Below are 22545 nucleotides of genomic sequence, written 5' to 3' on the forward strand. Positions count from 1 at the left end.
TTGTACAAAGCCTTTTACCAAGTAATCCACTTTCTTCCCACATCCCAAAGATGAGCAAGTTAAGCTGATTAGTGACTGTAAGTTCACTCAGTGTAAGTAAATGTGATTACTGAAAGACTACTGTTCCAACCACGGCCAGTTAATGCATTGCAGCAAGTGATAACAAGACAAGCAACCATGTATTGCAATTGTTGAGTTACTGGCATGAGAAATTCCTCCAAACCCTAGTCTAATGTAGGGTCTTGAACCTAGGAGGCCACCAGCAGAGATTAAGCAAACTTATTCTCCTGAGATAAATATTAGTACTAGGAAATAAACAGACATTGTGAGGCAGTCACTCCACCTGGGTCCACATGGTCATTCCTGTATACTCGATTATATCAGCAACTGTCCTGGCAAAGTAAATGAACCTGCTGTCTTTACATCAGCTGTTCCAAAGTACTTTAGTATGACTTCATCACAGACACACACACACACTGGCAAAGGGGCTTGCGGGAAGGGAGTGCGGGCTGCATTTGGGTGTCAATTGGAGTGCTAGGTTTAGGTGGCTCAAGGGCCATCTTGGCTAACTTCTGACTCTCTTAACCCTAGGGAACTGTATAAAAATTCCCAAGGAGCTAGGAAGCAAAGCAGTGATATTACCAGGAGTGATACTGAATAATGCTACAAAAATCAAGGACAACCGAGACATTACATAATAGACAGCATCATATATACCAGGGGTGTGCAACTCAGATCCTGGAGGGCCGCAGTAACTAGTGCCTGCTGTTAATGGACCACACTTTGTTGTATTGATTTTAATTGACTTGCATTCTAGGATTTAGAAGCTTTGATTCTTTTTTTTTTTTTAATCAGAAGCTAAACTGATGACATTCAAAATGAGCCAACAGATGACCAGATAAACTGATCCCATATGGACCTATGTGACCACCACATGATACCTGTTTCAACAGAAGATTTGAACAGAAAAAAATGGTGCTACTCAGCAGTTTTGGAAATTTTTGAAGTGACAAAATGAGAGCTATAAAAATAAGTAACATGTTTCATTGACATTAAGATTTAGAAAGTGATTATAGAATTGGAGGGAACAAAAATGGTGGCCTTCAGGACTGTCTTGAGACCCCTGAATTAACCGGTAATCTGTCAGCTTGCTTTATATCTCTTTATTAATTTGCCTATATGTCAAGGAAAAAAGAAAGCAAGTTCTGCATCTTTAAAGGCAAAGTAATTAAACATAAAGCAAAAGAAGTCTGTTCTATTAGGAACAGGAATTGGTTAATAGTTAGAAAAGTGGCTAAAGTGAAAACCTGCAGCCGCCACAGCACTCCAGGATCTGAGTTTGACACTCCTGATTGATGCTACTCTGTATTTCAGTGGTTCTCAAACTCAGTCCTGGGGACCGAATGTGGCTACAGGTTTTCACTCCAACCAAACTCTGTTTTTAATTGGTTTTCCAGTCTAATTGAGCATGCTGTTATTTCCCAGTTTCTGTGTTTTGGGGGTCAGTGTTGAATTTTTGTATTAGAATGTATCAAGCATTTATGGGTGCCACATGGGGATAAGCTAGTGTTTTTTTATTACTTAATTTTAAACATTTCCATGATCATGATTATTTTCGGGTGGCCTCGCAGTTAGGAGACCTGGGTTCACTTCCCGGGTCCTCCCTGCATGCAGTTTGCATGTTCTCCCTGTGGTCTGCGTGGGTTTCCTCCGGGTGCTCTGGTTTCCTCCCACAGTCCAAAGACATGGAGGTTAGGTGCATTGGTAATCCTAAATTGTCCTTTGTGTGTGTGTGTGTGTGTGCCCTGCGGTGGGCTGGCACCCTGCCCGGGGTTTGTTTCCTGCCTTGTGCCCTGTGTTGGCTGGGATTGGCTCCAGTAGACCCCCGTGACCCTGTAGTTAGGATATAGCAGGTTGGATGTTAGATGGATGATTATATTCATTCCATTTTTCCAGATATTCTGTTTATTCATTATGTTATTTACTGATGACACATTAGTGGCTCTGAAACTGAAGTAGTTGCACCCTTTCTCTATCTATCTATCTATCTTTCAGCATTTAGTGTACAAATACTAGTATTTCTAAATGTCTTATAAATATAAAAATCACACTGCTGTACTTTTCTGAATGCATAAGAAAAAAAAGGACTAGCTAACTAAATGAGATCAAAAAGAGGTAACATGACACACTGATTGTGAAACGGGTTGGAATAAAAACCTGCAGCCACATGAGTTCTCCGGGACAGAATTTGACAACCATTGCTGTATTTGGTTGGGAATAATGGCAGGAGGTCACATGTCTGCTCATCAAACAATACCTGCTCCCGGTAATCATGTAACAGAAATGTAGCAGTACAGAACAGTATGTGTGAGTTTCTTTAACTTTAATCTTACATGTTTACATTGCCTTTCAGCCACAGTTATTTTGGTCATAGGGAGGCCTAACAGCACAATTGCTGTGAGAAACACCATCAGTGATTACAAAGGGGCAGTGCTACACCTGCACTGTCTGTCCACCCTGGCCATCGGACCTTACTCCTTTTCTATGTTAACTAATGTTGTCTTATTTTAATTTTCTATTTTGTCTGTTATTTTTCTTTTCTTCATTATGTAAAGCACTTTGAGCTACTTTTTGTATGAAAATGTGCTATATAAATAAATGTTGTTGTTGTTGGCCCTACATGCAAAAGACCTGCATATTATATTGACACCCTAGTGTGCTTTTACATTTCAAATACATGTTTAGGGTGTGCTGGTAAGGAGTACCACAGTACCCCTCTATAGTTATACCTCCTAATTTCAGCAGGCTTTGTCCAAGTCTGCCCCCTAGTGGACAGCGACCCACTACTTAACGTTCTGTCTCTTCCAGACCCCTCCAGGCCACATATTGCTGTCCTTATGTTATTTAGGGCAGAACCACACCAGCTGTAAGGCAGAGAATTTATTGAGTATACATTTACCACATTTACCTGGTGGCTTTGATCCGTATCCATTTATTTGTGTTGACTGGAATGGTAGACCTCAGGACTACTGGCTTAGACCCAAGGTCATAGGTCATCTGTACATGTCCATCCACTATGGCCAAAGCAATGTAGTCTGATCGTTCCACTCCCTTGCCGCTCCATAGGATGAGCCCTTGAGTGGCTTCCGTCTTGATGCTGATCTCAAACGCATTCACAAGCAGGGCTTTTTCACTGGGCAGAAGGCAGGAGATAAAAGGCGTTGTTAGTTTCAAGCATGGGAGCCTACAAACCCCTAAGCTTACTCAGATACAGCAAGACACTTCCAAATCCTAATAGCCCACATTCCTCTAAGCCTCTTGCACATCTGAAAAGACTTCATCCACGTAAGAATGGAATGTTACTTTGTAGTGAAACTCTACAAGTTTTGGCTACAAGGAGGTGGTGAGGTGTCATGGACTAGCTGGAATTTTAAACACCTTGTGGAGATTATTTCTTAGCGAAAGCATCCGACACGCAATAGGTGCAAGTCTCACATTCCAAACAATCATGGGACAGAAGCCGCACAGTGTTTTCCATGGAATGTAAACCCGACTCCCAACAAACAAAAAGATGCTTTGCATGAGTGGGATGTCACCAGGCCACTTCACTTTTCCACAAATACACTAGCATGGCCACCAAAGGTCATTCTGCATGGGGTGGACATGATAAAAAAAGGCAGATTATACTTGCATTAATAAAGGCCGAAGGCTATGAGATACAATCTGAACTTGTCTGCCTGTGTGTGTCCGGGCTTACTAAAAAGTGACTTTAAATTAATAGGTGAGGGCCAGATAGACAATTTGTGACTTAATCTATGTGTATACTTCTTTAGACATGTCCATGGTGTGTCCCTAAGCCTCTCTGGTCATTCAGCCATGAACTCGGTGACCCCTATGAGAATTGTAGAAGTGGCGCACTCCCTCAGCTAGCTTCCTCTCTTCCCAGAGCAGACCATCTCCACCTGTTCTTGAATGAAGTTTAAAGCCCTTGGTTGGCTAGCGTAACACATCAGGAAAATGTGATTCACACACAGATGTGCAAGTCATACACAATACACGAATGTTAAAAGACACCATGCAGAAACCTGCCATGCTTACGTCTACACTGTCACTTTCTCATTCCAGATGCTAGGAACTGCTTATCCTACTTTCTACTTTTGTTTAGCATTGTTTATGTTGTTTTTATGTTATGTAGATTAAGTATTTTTGTTCTACTTTAACAGATTCATGTAGTACCCCTGTTTGATCTGCTTGTCATCTTCATTTTCATATCCCACTACTTTGAATAAGAGTGCACCATTTCCTACTTGAAAGATTCTGGTGCTTTTACTTTAACTACTAAAACATGATCTGTTACTTTTTGTCCAGAAAGAATCTTAATATATAAATATATCAACTACATCAGCCCTGGAGAAGATAATCCGCAGATTTGTCTTCTACAGTATTCAGTGAGCCCGGAGGCTAGAAATTTAGAACATTAAAGTGCAAGGTTGTACATTCAATCCCTGCATCCATCACGCTGTGTGACCCTGAACAAGACATTTAACTTACTTTAATCTAATTATAAAAATATGTAAACAACTGTAATACGTTCTGATGTTCAGGTTGCCTTGGGTAAAGATGTCTGGTACATAAGCAGCAATCACAGTAATGACAATAGTAATTCAGAGTCAATTAGGCTTTCTTTGGCATAGTCATTTTTACAGTGTTGCAGTCAGCGAGCCTCATCCAGACATGAGAGAAAGGATATTATCTAGCAGTAGTGTGGTTTTTGCAAAGCATCTCTTTTTTGTCAGGGCCTCACTGGAGAACATGAATGGCTATCTGTTATCCGGGTAGACTGAGCACACTGAAACAAGGCACAAACAGTACAGACACAGCACCAAGGCACATATGGAGTCAGAATCACACAGACAAATAGACAGCAGTGCCAAGTCCAGCTCCAGTTCTCTCTCGGCTGCAACTCACAGAATACCAGGCAGGCTCTTTAATACAAATCATGACCCTGCTGGCTGATTTTAAGGTCTAAAGTACATGCAGAAATGTACTTCAGATAAACCTGGCCTTTAACTCCTTAAAGCACATCCAAAGTAATTTGATTATTCACCGGTTCTTTCTTTTCTTTTGCATATACACTAAAGATGGTGGAAGGTGAAAGCATATACTGTGACAAATTGTCCTTTTTTGTTTTAGAGATTAGTTTAGTTTGTGTAAGATACTGGCCAATAATGTGCTCCTGAAGAAACTTCTCTAATTTATGCTATATTTTTGAGTCAGTTTGCCTCCCATTCTTAGCAGCATCTTAACACTAATCAGTGATCAGTCAGGATGACCTGCTGGGGAAAGCCCCAAGTTACATCCATCCACCCATTTTCTGAACCGGGTGTTTCTGTGACAGGAAGTCATAGGCTTGCAAACCAGCTGTCACCCTTCTGGAAACTGAAAGATGATGTCTACTTTAAGTAATTAAAGACACCATTTGTTTCCAGTGGGGACTCATGAGGAGTCAAAATTAAACTCAATAGGCAATAGCATTTAGGAAAATCCCATGAAAGGAATTGAGCCTGCAAGTTTCTGCAAGTTGCTACCCCATACTTGTCATTTGCAGGGTAAACATTAGAAAAGGACTGGAGCTGAAGCAGAGAGTGAAGACACACCATGCAGGAAGGACTCACCTATGATCTGAGGGACTGTTGGCCAACTCAGGACTTAAGATGCACAGAAAAGGTGAAAGCATGCAAAAAGTGGCAGAGTGAGAGTCAGTGCACCCATCTTGAAACAAGGTCATAGGACACCGCTAAATTTCCTAGTGTAGTCCCCTAAGCCCTACTGACAGGGAAGGGCATTTTCTTTTCCCAGTCCACATCTTCACAAAGCCTATTATCAGCTGCGTTCTTAGACTACAGCCAGTGGAGTCAGCTTAAGTGGCACTGAATGTTCCACAATGCAATCCACATTCATTGGTTTTAATGGGGCACCTGACTTTCTATACACTACTTGTGCCCCGTTACACATTCTGCACAGCCAAGACAGGTTATTGGTGGCACCGGACTCCAATGACGTACACAAGTCACAGTGTGTAAAGGCTGTGTTTCACAGCTCTAGATGCCAATCAAATGTCAGCCTTCTGAGGCTCCATATCAGGCTTGAAATCAAATCTTTTATCAAATTGTTTAGGTCAACAAGTGGAAATAATAACACAGGCTGAGAATAAAGAAAAGTATAGCATTCTGATGGAAAGTAACAGGTAAGTGTCAGTTTTATAGATAGAAATCACGTATTGGGCTTTAACCAACTTGCCCACTCACGTTTTTTGATAATGGCTTGTTACTGCAGCACACCCATACAGATGTTCTCAGACATGCTCAAGACACTCCATCGTTAGTTTTAGAGACATTCAGGGATAAAAGAGTAATGTAACGAAGTATTTCCAAGGCAAAAATAAAACCACCCAGTCACCAACATGGAAAAATTGCATGTCCTTTGCACAGATTCATTTAGGAGGTTTAAGTTCACTAAAAGTCCTGGCATGGTGGGGTGTGCTGGGTTAAAAAAATGAATCCAGACTGTAACGGCACTAAACATATCTGGGCAACATGTTAAGAGGCAAAAAAAAAAAGAGGCACTTTTATTTTATAATTACTTTGGAACACATAGATTCTGCGCCCAGGTGGTCACCTCAGCTTGAAAGTGTAGATTAAGTAGCTAAGCTTATTACTTGGTAAAAAGTAACATTGTCTGCAACAAAAGCATACTGTTTTTATCTGCAGGGCATGTCAGGCTGCACATGCAAAGACATACAAAGGAGACGTGCATTGGATGCTTGTGGCCTATGAGCTGCAGATAGGTGATGACCAGCATAAAGTCATGCAATCATGCACCTGGATGGTGCCTCAGTACATTTTAACTATCAGGTAAAATGTGGAACAGTGGTGTGTAAGTAGGGTAATGTTACCTACCAGTAAGGCATTAGACAGCACTTCCACACGCAGTACAGCAATGGCAATGTGGCCTAATGGTTAAACTTCAGACTAAACTGCTATTCTGCCCACACATACTGAGCAGGTCACTTAATCTGTAGGACTTGTAATTTACTGTAGATAGATGGAAACAAATGCAGTGTGCCTATGTAGTATTGTCTTGGTGATTATTATGAAAGGCACTATATAAAATGTGTTACATTAATGTAAATGTATTGATATATCTAAATGATTTAAATGTTAACTTGATGAGCATTTGACTCATTCATATGGATCACAGGTGATAAATAGACCACAATGTTGAGAGGTTTTAAACATTGTTTGCTAATGCAAATGAAACTATTCATAAACCTTTATGGGAGAGATAAAGGGTCACTCACTGTAAGTGATGCTTGATAGGCTGGTGTTAGACAGCCACGTATTGTTTTGTTTTTCACTGCCCTTGATGAAATCAACAATGGCACTAGCGCTACTATCAGGGAAAGCTCATTAAGCTTTGCAATACAGTCGGGACATTTTTACTGCATGCATTTCTGTTTCAAATAAATGAATTGTGCGTGTACTGTACACATTACAATGGCTGTTCGATTAGCACATTTAAAATTTAGGAGAGTTGCACTGGTGGTGGTGTTATTGTGGTTTGAGTTTGAAGCATTATTCATAGTCATTTCTACAACCAATTGGTCCATTTCGTAAACAACAGCGTTGAACACTATAAATCTGTAGATCTAAGTTACCCTAAGAAAGTCACTTAACCTGCTAAACATAAGCCAGCATGATTATGTTGTCCAGCACTGTGTAAAAGAAATTTCATAATTAGTGGCATAGTTATGAATTTTCTTTCTTCCATTGATCCTTTAAGCATTGGTAATTATGGACCATCAAGCTGTCAAACTGGCACAGAATGGTGCTGTGACACTCTTTCCTGGTTTCTTTAGCTAGTACTGATGCAGTTCTCTGTCCTTCCTTTGCTCTTAGATAAGTCACAGCTATACCAGATCTCACCATCGTGGTCACAAAACCATGATCCTATTTTCAAAGCTCATAGTCTGTGTGGTGCAACACCCTTTTATTTCAAAACTGAAATTGTTAACGTGATCCTCTAGGTAGGATTGGTGTTGCAGTGACCTAATCATGAGAGTGATGCCAAGACAACGGCTGATGGTAATGAAAGAAGCTTCAGTAAAACTCTGATATTAGAGAAGAGAGATAGGTGGGAAGGTTGCTTTGTTATCCTGTAAGAAGTAGCGTAATGATGGCTCTGGCTGGGAACTGGTAGGTGCTTGCCAGTGAAATAAATGCATAACAATAGGGGGCGCTGTGACTCAAACTGATGGCTGATAAGAAGTCATGGTTCAGTGTGTAGCGGGTGCCACTTGTACTATTGTCCCTTTGTTAGTTTTTTACCTCAACAAATGGGTTGCTGAGGGTTCACCCAAAAATGGGGAACTGCACCTTTAAGGAGAAGACAGTGCGACTAGGAATGTTGGGCTGAAGACGATTTTAACTTGGAAAGGAAGGGAGAGAGGGAGAGACATTGAGCGGTGAAGCGAGGAGCTACAGCGTGTTAGTGTAGAGAATCCACTTGTGAGCCACCTGCTGGAAGAAGGTTAATTTACCCAGGGTTACAAGTGAGATGCATCTCTGAAGATGAACATTTTTGTAGTTGCTTTGGGCCGGTAGGACTGATGATTTATATTATTGGCATTGGCTGCCTGCATACTCCATTGTGCTTCCGGCATTTCATCATCCTCTTGTACTTAAAGGACTGTAAACCAAACCATGAACACCCCTTATAGAAACTGGTTATCTCTAGCGATAGCATCTTGCACCCTAATTTGTGAAATTTTTGTCTTTGTCTTTGTTATGTACATCATTGTTTGGAGAATTATGTTTAAATGGTCTTGCCTGTTGATATGTAAATATAGTTTCTCCTGCTGATCTGGGATGTGTGGTGAGAGGGTCAAATAAGACGAGTGCTGGTCACGTAACTCTGAAAGATTATTTATAAAGTACTGCTATTATTCTAGTGGTATCCTGATTGTATGGCTGCCCAGGGCTTGGTTGTTCTCCTGGGGTAGCGGTACAAGTGGAAAAGGCCATGCATGAGCTTCTCAGCAATGACTATAAGATTTCATTTTTCTTTTCCTAATGGATTCATCTTGAGGTTGATCCAAAGAAAATCCATTTAACAAACAAGCAGAATCTCCCCTGAGAGGTTTCTAATGGCTTGTGCTGCTTATCACACTGAGTTTGTATTCTTACAAGTAATTAAAGAAACAAGAGTTTTAGCAGTCTCATGTAATAATAAACATGCTGGCTATTGATTCTGCTTGTGCAGCTCACATATGCTGATGCCCAGGATTATCGACACTGATATTATCTTCAGCACTTGAAAGAAACCCTGCATGTGGTGTATAATACATTCTTTTTTTTAACATTTTATCGAATTTATTAAAAGCAAGTAACATTCCATACAAGCCAGTCAAACTTGACAAAACTAAATTCAATTCAAATCCCACCCATGAGAAACAGAGGCCAACAGCCAGAGTAAACTTTTAAGAGTAGAAAAGTGGGAAGAAAATCCTCTTCCCTAATTTAAGTGTTTATTCTAAAATGTTATTGATTAGATCCTGCCAGGTTTTAAAAAAAAGTTGTGAACAGATCCTCTGAGTGAGAATTTGATTGTTTCCAGAGGTGGGCTAGAATTCTTCCAGCTGAGCAAGATAAATCTACGTGTCGATAGTGAAGTAAAGGCAATTCCAGTTTGTTTGTCCTTCTCCTCTTTAAGCCCATTTGGGAGTCCACCAAACACGCTGTTAATGGATTAGGAAGGATTGTGACCCCAAGGCTGTCTGATAGGCATTTAAAGATTTTGGTCCAGAATGATGTTAATTTGGTGCAGGCCCAAAACATGTGGCCCAGTGAGGCTGGACCTCGATTGCAATGTTTGCAGGTTGGATCTTGCCCTGGAAATATTTTGTTCTTGATAAAAGATTTTAAGTTGAATAATTGAATGCTTTGCGCATATGTAGCTAGAGTGAATTCTGTGCATGGCTACCTTTCACTCTTTTTCTGAAATGTTGAGTAAGAGATCCTTTTCCCAGTGTACTCTGGGATCTTTGAAAAGAAGGGACTTTAAAATCTTTTTATATATTACAGAAATGCTGTCTGAGTCCCCAAGACTGATCAGTCTTTCTTCTGGAATAGAAGTAGGTGGGAGGTGAGGAAAACTGGACAGATTTTGTTTAGCTAAGTTTCTAATATGAAGGTAGTGGAAGAATTGTGTTGATGGAAAGTTAACGTTGGAGTGTAATTGTTCGTAGGATGCAAAGATGTTATCTATGTACAAATCTCTAAGTGATTTAATCCTGCATGTTTTCCAAACATTAAAAACTGCGTACGTTTGAGAAGGTGGAAAAAGGTGGTTATCGTGCAGAGGTGCCATACATTCTTGATGCACAGAAATAAAACCTAATTCACAGGTAGTCTCAGCATCTGAACCCTAAAAGAGGGTACATTTGTAGAAAGTGAAGTTACCCACAATGCCTTATAAAGTTTACTTACTCTGGGATCTCATTGTTCAGTTGGCTTGAAATCAAGGAGACAGACAACAAAGGCACAGGTGAGACAGAGACAGGAGACAGACATACGCAACAGCTAGAAGCAGAGCTTGGTCTGATAAGGATGAACAAGTCCATCACACAAAGGCTACAAAGAGACATTAAGGCACAAGCATGGGGGAACATAAACCTGACAAAAAATATGTGTTATAAAAACATGAAGGACTTTACATGAAAAAGATTCTGAACAGAAAAACATCTGATTGTTCTGCAACTAAATACTAAAGTGTTTGTGGCAGCAATCTGTTGTTGCCAGTTTATGATGTGAAATTACATACTGTATGTGAAAGCAAGCAACGCATTTCTGCTTAAGAGTATGAAATGAGAAACCGTGCTTCCACAACATAAGTGTATGAATAACAAATGGCACAGTAAATGGAGTGTATAATAAGCCAGACCTTTCAGAATGCACATATGAAAGGAAGGCACACACATGTAGATCTGATAAGCTACATGTCTGTAAATTGAAGGTGTTTTAATAAGCCTCACACTTCATGCTGCATGAGTGAAAGAAAAGAAGACCCATTTCCTTAACTGGAGGCATACGATAATTTATGCCCATAACTCTGACACATCCTCTATGGTAAACGTACTAAATAATAACCAATATTCTCATTATCCAAGTATGGGAAATAACAACTCCTGCCTTCATAAAGGGACTACACATGATAGCCAGACTTTATGTGACATACCACACCCTTGAGTGTGCATATACTCTCACATGAGTGTATGCAATAACAAGTTACACCCCCACAACCTGAATGGATATGATTATATCAGTACACCATCTTGTGTCACATTTGAAGTCAACTACACCCCAGATTTTCTATGTATATGGTGAACCTCCATCATGTGAATATGATCAGCCTCCCCTTAGAGAGTACACAGGTAAAGTGCTTCCACCCTTCAGTAAATGAACATATGCTATAATATGCATTGCCCTCATAACCTGTCAGTATGCAAGTCATACCCCTCAGAGTGCACAATACAGCAGGAAAACAAAACACGCTATGCACACTTAAGTAAATCATAACCCCATATTATGTGTATGCCATTGTGCAGTATTACGCTAGTAGTAATGTAATCACTGATTCTATTGTTGATTATTATTTTAAATAAGCATATTACTCCATATTTAAGTAGGAGATATGATGCCTCATTCTCTGTATACCTAAGATGCTGTGCCCTTCTGAAACAGTAAAGTGAAAACAAGGGGTGTTATCCTCCCCTTCTCAAAGTAAATGTGTGGAAACAGATGATATTTTGTTTAAGTATTTACTGTAAATAGGCCGGGTGACATATGCACACATTTCAGCTATTGAGAGTTGCTGCACATCTTGCAGTCTTCTTGAAATATTTAACTTATGACATTTTAATGCTTCTAAAATACTTCACTTCTGCTTCTCTCAAAATGCTACCAATGAAAGAAATAATAATACAGAAAAATCGGGCTATAGCTTACCTTTTTGACACTGCATTTTGGTACTCGATAAATGTGTGGCCATCAAATGCTAGGGCTTCTGCGTCTCCTGCTGACTTTTCAATTATTGCTGTCAAATTAAAAGAACATAAATAAATAAAACATTTTTACAGTGCTATGCTATAGTTAACACCAATTGCTTTTTCATTTTTTCTTCATGCAGACTCCCTACGCTCATCCCTTCCTTTCATAAAATGCATTTTGGAAACAGAGACACATCTTATTCTGCTGGAAATGTAGACTCAACATTACAATTCTATTCCCGAGACAGTCAGCAGGAGTCAATAAGCATGCTCAGGTGCATGGTGTCTTTATTATCCTGAGAGAGAAAATGTTGGACCAGCTCGGGTAGGGCTGCCAACCGTTCTCATTTTCCCGGACATGTCCTTAGTTTTAAAGTGCCATTGACTGTCCGGGAGGAATTTATAAAATTTTGAAAATGTCTGGAATTTTGGCTCCTAAAATTTGAAAATCTCCATATCCTTATCATTGGTAAAAATTGAAAGCTGTACACCAATCAGCATTTGCGGAAGTAATGCGCGAACTCTTTTCCCAGAATCTTCACTTCCATTCCGGTTGACAAGAATAGTCAATATCTGCCCAACTTGGCTTTTTCACTTCATCTTTTGAATCCACCTTTATCTTCTTGGCGTGTAGACAGTTCATTATAAATGTTGTTCCTTTCCTTAATTATTTGTAATCCTAATTCACTGTAACTAAGTGAATTTATTCAAAATCGAAATTACAATTTCACGTTTTCTATGTGAGATATTATTTTCAGCAGTTTGGTTAAACAAGAAATTTCATACATCCAGGTACAGTGCATTATATTAAGTGCGAGTAAGTACTGCTTTGAAATATTTTAATGGAAAATATTGTTATTACCACCTGTTGTTCCAAAATGGATTTATAATTGTAAATGAACGAGTCAACTATTAAAGTTTCAGGTAATTTAAAAAAACACTTTTATTCTGTCATAAAAATGCAATATCTTTTTAGATATCAAGTAATAAGTCACTTCTTCAAGTAATTTAATAATGTTTGCATAATTCTTTCATTTACATAAATTCACAAATACCCATTATGCCGAAAAGAAAATGCAAGTTCACAGACTACTTGAACAACAGATATCCTTGTTTTCGAAAGGGCAGAACAGATTCAATTAAAGGGCTAATACTCCCATGATTCAATTTCACTAGCATGCTATGTAAAGATTTCTATTCATATCCAAGAACCCAGATGTACTGATAAAAATAGCTTGAGTGGAAAAATATAAAAGAATGTAGATAAATACAAATAAGCTAAATTGAAAAGAGTAAAATTATTTTTATTTTACTAGAAGTGAACTTATCATGTGTATCATTTTTTACATGTTTATGACAGTTAAGCTATCCAAATAAGAATGGAAGGAATGAAGTCTATTAATTTAAGAGGCTTGACATTTTCAAAATATTTAATGAGTTATTAGTTTACCAGTGATGGTGATTGTGGCCATCATATCAAAATTATAGTGATAAACTGTTACTAAAGGTTTATAATGTTTTAAAAACCATAAGATAGTATAAAGTTGTATTATGGCATCCTTGGGAAAGGCGTCCTCAAAAGTCCTAATTTTTGACCCAGATGTCCTCATTTCCAGAGAAGGAAAGTTGGCAGCAGTATGCTTGGGGAAATGTGCATTTTTTGGTGTTTGATGTTCTCATCCCGTGACTCCTCTCCCAAATGCCATTCTATATTGTATCCTTGCTATTTATTAACCCTGAAGTTGCAGTCTAGGGTGAAGAACACCATACAGGGTGAGAGTTGATATAGAAGGCCTTGCTGTTTTGCAGATGTAAAGTTGCTTTCTGTGTTTCCTTTAGTCTTCTGCAAGCAGGTTGTGTGCATCTTCCATCCATCCATCCTCCTAACTCTCTTATTCAGGGCAGGGTCACGGGGCATCTGGAGCCTATATTTATATTCCTTGGTATAAAATTAAAAAATCAGATCTGAAGTGGTCCTGACCAAAACTAATGTAAACTCAGTTCATGGATCATTTTTTTGAAACTAGTTTATTGCAATACTGGACCATGAGGTGCCACAGCAGTAAAGGTCAAATGCCAAAATCAACACTGTACAGGAAGACAGGATACATTAGAAACGCTCACACACTTGCGGACAATCTAAGAGTCTCCATTCAGACTGACCACGTCTTTTTGTATGGAGAAAGCATGTATACTCTTCCAAGGACAAAACAACCACCACCAGCCAGTAATCTAATCTGGCACCTAGGACTATTAAGTAGCAGCATGACCTGCTTCACCACTGTGAACAAAATATACACTTTAAATAACATAGTAACACTACAAATGTTTCCTTACAACTATTCATCTCTTCATTATCTGACCTGACTCAGTTAACTTTAGGGTGGTGGAGAGTAGGAGCTTATGACAGTAGCATTAGACACAAGGCCAACATTAACTCTGGAGGGGACACCAATGTACTGCCAGGCACATTCACATTGACTCATACCAGGGAGATTTAGAATAGGCATTTAATGTAAAAACAGTAACTGGGGGGTAAGCTCTAATTTACTTTAAAATTCAGGAAGAAAACTGCATGTAATGCATATGCTGTTAGCCTGGATGATTTGTTTCATTTCCTTACATACCTGTATTGTTTATGATTGGTTAGTGCACATTTTTACAATACTGTAAATACTGAATCTGAAGATAATACATTAAATATTTAAAAGATAGCCTACTGCTGCTGACAGTCACTCAGTCTTCTTTTAAGAGAAAGCACAAATGTGCCACTGAAGTCTCCCATTGTATTTATGGAAGTGTGAGCTTACAACTTGAGAACTGTACTTCAGACAATCAAGTGACAGGTTCAAAACTCAGGGCTGGATTATTCCCAAAAGTATATAAAATTGACAGCACCATACCTGCAAGAATATTCATCTTGTGGTACAAATGCATGTGTAAAGAGCTTTAAGACTGTAATGTTCCAATTAGTGTTGCAGTGGTTATGTATAAGTTAGCACTGCTGTGTTACAGTACTAAAGATTTAGGTTTAATTTATGACGAGTTTTAACGTATAGTTGAAGCTTGCATGCACTCTTCAAGTGCAACATATTCGTCTATGCTCATGATTACTGTCTGCCATGCTCCCAGTGCCACTGAGAGAGGCTCTGGCTTTCTGTGAACGTGCAATATAAAACAGTGGGCTCAGAAAATAGTTGATCCAACTTCAGTTATTTTAGTTAAGAAACACAACATACACAGATGTAAGTTTTCTCCTAATCGCACCTTTTTGGTACAGAAATTCTGCAGGCTCACGCCACTCCATGATGACTGCTAAAGAGTACTTTTAGAAATGTAGATGGTGAAAAGAGATTACAAAATCAACATGCAATTAGATAGATACTTTTAAACTATATTCACAATGGGAACAAGAGGCCAAATTATAAGTAATGAGGCCCATTCCTATTTGCAAATACCTTGAATGACTTGGGGCAAAAATGAAAAAAGATACATTCCAAATGCTTACCATTTTCACAATGTTTGCCCAGGAATCCATGCTGGCATCGGCACTCATAATCATGAAGTTTTGGCAAACATTCTCCTCCATTAAGACAAACACTTGGACTTCTGGAGCAGCTGTGGCCCTCATAGATGGACACATCTATGGACTTCTTGGCATTGGATTCTTTCAGAACTGCAACACCATTTAATTTAATCTGAGAAGAAATGACAGCCAAGGTTAAAAAAACAAAATTGATTTGACTTTTAAAACTGTTTGTTCAGTAGACGTGTTTCTATCTAACTTGCACCTATCGACCCTCACTGCTAACATTACAAAGGGAAAAATCAACACCACCAATCGCCTTTTACTAACTGAAATAGCTAAAGGTAACATTATTGATTGTTTTGCAGAAAATCTCATAACTTAAAAAATGAAATATTATATGGGCAAATGAAAAAAGCAAATAATCATGAAGGACCTTAACCCTGAGAGACAAACAAAAAGCTAAAAAAGCCAGCATTTACACATGATTCAAGATTCACTAAATTCAAACTTTCTGAACAATACCAGAGTTCCACAAAGAACAAACAAGGCTGTACCTCTTGTACGGCTCCAGTAAAGCCCGTGTTAATGGAAGCAGCCCGGGCCAGTTTGCTGAAGTCAGGAGCTCCGCCCACATAGAGAGGTTCTTTCAGATTCAGCTCAGTGTGCTGGTCCTGGGCAAAGAAATAGAAGGGCAGAGAATCTGTTGAGTGGCATGCGAGTGGCACACTGTAGTGCCTCTCATCAGTCAGCGCCTTGAGGAACATAAAGTGAGCTACAAGAGAGGGCAGAATGCCTAATCAGATTCTGCATCAGTGTAAAACATTAATTGTGCAAGAAGTTCCTGGCTCACCATGGTGGCAGCCTCAGGCTGCCTGCTTTCCACTTTACAGCACCTGCATCAGAAGAGGCTCAGCTGCCAACAAGTTGGGTTCTGGTTTAGATTTCAAATCAAGATCTGGGAATCCTGCATTTAGATAGGTGGTGAATTGATTAATTTTGTAGGCTCATACCCTCCGAGGACCCTGGATCAACTGTCTGTGGGCTCTGATTTCTTCTCAAATCCCAAAGATATGACACATACCAGTTTAACCGCTGGGAAGGTATATTTGAATGTAAATATAGGTGTTTGGGGTGTCCTAGTTTCCACTTTACGATACAGAATACTCTTTTAATTGAGCAAGTTTTGAAAATCGATGGATAACATTGTCTGGCAGTTTAAGACTATGTATCACACATCATGTACTAATGTAGCATACTAGACTTGTCACTTACACTAGGAAGTAGGTGTTAATCATTACTTCTACACGATCATATGGACATAGGCAAAGGAAGGCCTTCTTATTAGTGTTACCCATAAGATACAGGATTCTTTTGCCACTGAAGAATCTGACATGTTTTAGAGTGGTTGTGATCCATATCTATATATTTACTGCACAGACAGCTACAGTGAGATATGATTCTGTACTGCTAAAACTATTCAGTCTAAGCCTTCAGTATATCTGCTGCTGAATAAGCACAGGACTGGCCACGTATTGTGTATTATCACTGCTGTCAAATCCAAATTCTACAGATTGCCTTGTGGAAAAATCTTGGTTTTGTTTTAGATTGATTCTGTCTTCTACATTGGACTGTATGTCACAAGTAGAAACAGGACATTTGTGTTGCCAGTTACAGTGTGGAAAGAGGAAAAACAACAGAAGATATACTGAACTAAGTCAACATATAAATGAGCAGTACAATCCAGCCCAACATGGGTTAAAAATTGAAGAGATTCCAAGTTCTCTGCTAGGTCATTAGAAACTATTTACTTGAATTTAATTGTTTTATGGTCATTATACCTTACTTTACAATGAAAAGTATTTGATCACAATGATCTCAACTGCTGTTTTTCAATGGATCATACTATAGCAAAGCCAGGAAGCTGGGGGGTAGCATACTGGGGCGGAATGGGAAGGGGTCTGCCTAGCCAGAGCTGGTGTTGCTAAGAACACTCTGCAAGATTACTTTTGGGACTAAGGGGAACTATGTGGAGAGAGCAGGGATTCTCCATATGTGAAATGTTGGAGGCAATTCCCAGCCAACAGAGATGTCAGACATATTTAAAGATTTCCATTCATGATTCCACACATCACATGTCTGACTGACAGGTAGTGTTGTCAAGGAACACAACAACAGGGTAGAGATGTAAAGTGTGAAGTGAAAGAACAAAGTCTTATGACTCTGAGAGGAGAAGGTGGCCAACTAAAATCCACCTTGTACACAGGGGAGATAGAGAACGATCACACAATGGATGGATGGATGGACACACTGTAGTTAAGACTGATGTCTCAGCTAGCTACCCAGCTACAGTATTTGTAAACCTTTCAGCTTATTGTATTGTCTGAACTCTGAGAGAATGTGGAATATAGTTCATAGGAGGTCATGCTGAATTCGGATTTATGACTAGAAAAAAAGAAAGTACATTTTGGGTGTTCAAGAATCTTCTCACTTGTATGTTAAGTTAAATTGTGTCTCAAACTGACCTGGCATAGATTTAAGTGTGACTGTACCTTGTGATTTACTACTGTGGTGTCCACATTTCATTCCTACCACAACCTTGATACTCCCTGTGACTTTGAAATTGGATTAAACCCATTTAGCAAACTGATAGGTGAATAAAAACTGAATCGATCACAACAGAGAGTGGACATATATTGTTTTACAGAGAAGTCAGTGGGCCTGTTTGCTTTCCCATCTATATATTTTTGGAGTAACATTAGCTGACGTTGGGAAGGACATGCTGCAAGTCTGCAGTTTAATCTTAAAGACTAAGGGGAATCCTATAGGGAACACAAGACTATCACAAAATATGGTTATGTACTTCTGGTTTGCTGGAAACACCCCTGGTTTTCAACTGTCAGATCTGGGCATAGTCTCCACTCTTTGCTTCTCACCCTACATGGCTGCTAGATAAGCAATGTTTCTTGCTCTCCCTCAACAATAGCTATATACAAAAGTGTTAGAGCCCACCTTTTTTACTTGTTGTTTGAGACATGCAGTGACACAGTGACGCTCTTCTACCCACAGGTCACAGGGACAACTCCCCTAGGGTGTACCTAAGGTCAAATTGGCAACCACTTTGTCAATCCAATTAAAATAAAGCCTAGCTTAACCCTGCCTTAGAAGCTGGATGTCAGTGCTTTCCAAATTTTCTCTCTATAATGAGTGTCATGAGCCAGCAAAGCAAAAATTGGACACAGGCTACTGTGATGAATGCCTGGATACAAATCCAGCAACCACTGGACCAAGGCAAGCATTGTGTTGTCATAAGGAAAAAAAAAATTAGAAAAGCAATGCACAAAATGAATGTGCAGCCTCAGGTGGCCCCCGCTTGGCAGGGATGGCTGGCTTTCCTCATTAGCAGAGCATCTGCTGCTTTATACCTCAAAGGCCAGAAACAAGCAGACTTGTGTCCACACACACACACACACACACAGGTTGGAGAACAAAACGGCACGAAAGAACATAACAATCCACTCGCCATAGCGAGACTAGCATGGAGATGGTGCACAACACAGGTTATGTCGAAATGGAATGAGTTCTGTGATCATAACACATGGGTGACCTGAAGCAGGTGACAGAATGACAATTTATTTTGGCCTTGCACTGGCCAGAAGCTTATATTATATTTCTGGAGGAGGCAGCAAGGCTGTGGTGGCAAGTGATCCTGAAGGACAGTGACAAACCAAGTATGCACCTAGCCGTATCAGCCTGTTTTCATTCCGACTGAGCTTTTAACCTCTGCAAAATACTCACATTAAAAATAGCAACTTGCCTTATTAGCCATGTGAACTGCTTTTAAAAGTACTGCCTCGAGGTGTGTCGAGATGCTCAGTTTGGTGAGGAGCATTATCATCGTTGATTATTAAATTAAATGCATGCCATTATTTCATGATGAAGACAAAAGTGGGAATGATGTCTTGTGGATGTGAAGAGAAGGGGAAGGGCAGCCACAAATAAACAGATCACCATGTTAAGGGGAACTTTTTCTCCGGTTTATCACATGTTTAACCACAATGAAACTGGATCACACTCATTGACTGATGACTGTTGGACGTGAGCTAATGCCTAGAGTGGGCACAATCCTGCAGAGCCAGTGCAAGTCCAAAACATATACAGTGTCTTACTATAACATGCAGATGTCTTGCTGAGATACAGATACAAACTTCTTGATAAATATGTCAGTTCATACATGGAATTACACAAACTGATCCAGCTACCAATTGAGAATGAGAGTAATGGAACTGGGATGTGGTTAAAATAACTTCAATAATGAATGAAATGACTGGTGAAAGTGAGAAAGTCAAATATGTTTTCTTTACCTTGCGTGATTTCTGAAATCCGTCCGGCACAAAACAGAGGTTTGAAAATAAAGAAGAGAAAACAATATATATATATATATATATGTATGTATACATGTGAAAGGGAAAAACCAAGATGTTAAAAAGAGAGAAAGACAGAGATGTAGCATTAACTAAATAGAGCACAGCATTACACTTCAGGGTTGATGTTAATTTTAAGTTAAAGCAAGTAAAATATATTTACTAGAAAATAAAGCAAATGTGGAAGTGAAAGCATGTATATATGTGGAGATTAATACAGAGTTTGTAGAGTATGCTGTTTAATGTAACAGCGAGCACATGGAGGCACTGCTTCATGCCAGTCTGCACTACTTAATGAATTGACTCTCTGCACCGTTAACAGTGGCCCGTCACTTGGATTGCAGTCCTATTTTTCATCCTAAATGTAATCCTTACTTTCACTCAGGCTGCAAAATTAAACTTCACAGAGCCCTACACTCTATTCACCCTGTACCCTGAACTATACACCCACTATACGCTTCCTCCCAAATGTTACACTAAACCTGACTTGGACACTAAATATCATACTCCTAATGCTAACTCCAAATATAATTAAGATTCAGAGTAAACTTGATTCAGACCATGAAGACCACTCAGAAAACATCACCAATTCAATCCCTGAGCTTCACACTCTTGATTGTAATCCTAAATTCCACCTAGGATGCATTCTTAAACATTTTCAAGTCCAAAATTTAATTCAGATTTCAACATTAGTCTTTACTGTAACCACACATTTCCCCCATCTGTATTCCTACACTGTATTAAAACCCTTAACCTCACCATGCTTACAACCTTAAACTCCACACAGACTCTAAATCAATAAACTTCATTCTGACCACACATTTTACTTAAATGGATCCTCACATAAAGTTTGACTTGAAACATACTGTAATCTTAGACCTCATAAGCCTAGACAGGAACTAATTATAGTGATTGTGCACCTGCTTGAGCGTTTTGTCACCTAACATCTCAAAACTGGCAGAGTACTGCTATTTGAATTCCTGCAGCCTTTCAGGAGATGCCAAAAAGTGAAAAATGAATTTTCATAGAGACAGGAAAAGGATTGTCTGCATGTCAAATCCACTCCTCACAGTTTGAGAGACATTGTAAGGTAATAAACCATCTGAAGAAAGCCGTATTGATACTGTAACTAAACCAAATCATTTTTTTTTATTCCAGAGAAAAGCCTAAAAATAGTGAAGCTAACTGGGACACAGATATGGAGCTGCAGGGGTGTAAAGCTGTATCATGCACCAAAAGCATCTGCTCACTGGGGGGCATTATTATAAGTTGTACATAGGGCTTAACTGGCTAATTTAGTTGTCTGCCTTTGGCACATGTATGTTTTCTTTCATAAGTAACTACAGTAATTACACAATAAAAACAAAGTAGTGTTCCATGGAAAATATGGAAATCACTTCAAAAGAGAAAATGTAGCCAAGTACAGTTAAAGAGACAATTAATGAAAATGAGTCCACAGGTTCAAAAGAGGAGCTGATGGCTTTAGCTAATCGAATTAGTTTGCCTTTGCTGAATATTAGCAGCCAGCAACGGAAATGAGAAATACAGGTATGTAAGGATGAGCTTGGAACAAGTCCAGGCTCACAAACACTGGCTGTGTGTTCTTATTTCATTCCACAAACCTGTCGCTTTTCAGTCAACCACATATGAAATTTAAATTTCTTACATTGTTCAAGATTTTTGGACCAGAAAAAAAGATATCTTACCGGTGATTCTCCCTTGGCTTGGATTCTGTTGTTGACTTTTATCTCCCCTTTTCGTCCGCTGCGCTCTACAGTCACAGCATTCCAGACATTTGGTTTAATCTTCTCTTTACTCCTGATTATCCGTAACATGAAATAAACATATATAAAAAGTCATGGAACATCTGGAATGGGTTACGCTATATGAACCCAGATCTTCATGAAAGGAAAAGAAACTTTCCAATTGTGAGTAAATGTTTCCAAGGTTCCACTTGTTCTGTTCTTGTCACTAAAACATGATCCATAAACTAGAGTAGTACCTGAGCAACTGTACTGTCAGGGTCTCCGAGAGCAGTGCTTCTCCACCCCTGAGTCACCACCCAATTTTGAGTTACTAAAGGTAGTGAGGTGCTGCGCCAATGATCAACTCATCACCAACTGAACACCCCTCAGCCCATGCCATCCTCCCCCTGCTTTGCTAATCAAGTTTGAAATGCATAAGGGGCTATCTGATGACTGTGCGCACTTCACAGCAAGCCAGTGGGTCACATAGACACTTGCATGGAAAAACGTCAGGAGCAACACCAGAACGGTTGAGAAACATTGTTCTAGAGAAAAGCTGAATTATGTGTCTATTAAGGCATTTTTTAATCATATGCCTTATCTAAAAACAAGGCTTGCACAGGAGGAGGGAATACAAATGTCAAACATATCCAAGTGCAAAATGATTACCACATTTAAAGCAAGGGTCTTCAGTTATAATGAAAAATGTTATAATAAAAAAGGATAATGTCATAAATACAAAAG

At 39.3% G+C, this 22545-nt stretch overlaps 1 protein-coding gene across 9 annotated transcripts in view; it reads right to left on the bottom strand.

Moving 5' to 3' along the window:
- Positions 1-22545, bottom strand: part of agrn (agrin) — a 553557-nt gene that overhangs the window by 12004 nt on the left and 519008 nt on the right. For 3 of the 9 annotated variants that reach the window (XM_051931028.1, XM_051931026.1, XM_051931031.1), the window contains 7 exons: positions 21763-21874; positions 19997-20008; positions 16190-16306; positions 15615-15804; positions 12066-12153; positions 5676-5708; positions 2969-3193 (listed from right to left, as the gene is read on the bottom strand). In XM_051931028.1, the coding sequence (XP_051786988.1) occupies positions 2969-3193; positions 5676-5708; positions 12066-12153; positions 15615-15804; positions 16190-16306; positions 19997-20008; positions 21763-21874 (777 nt within the window). The remainder of the gene's footprint in view (positions 1-2968; positions 3194-5675; positions 5709-12065; positions 12154-15614; positions 15805-16189; positions 16307-19996; positions 20009-21762; positions 21875-22545) is intronic. The other 6 variants (XM_028807851.2, XM_051931030.1, XM_028807853.2 and 3 more) reach the window with 3 other exon arrangements.

This window comes from Erpetoichthys calabaricus, chromosome 8 (genome assembly GCF_900747795.2).
Source record: "Erpetoichthys calabaricus chromosome 8, fErpCal1.3, whole genome shotgun sequence".
Taxonomy (NCBI): Eukaryota; Metazoa; Chordata; class Cladistia; order Polypteriformes; family Polypteridae; genus Erpetoichthys; species Erpetoichthys calabaricus.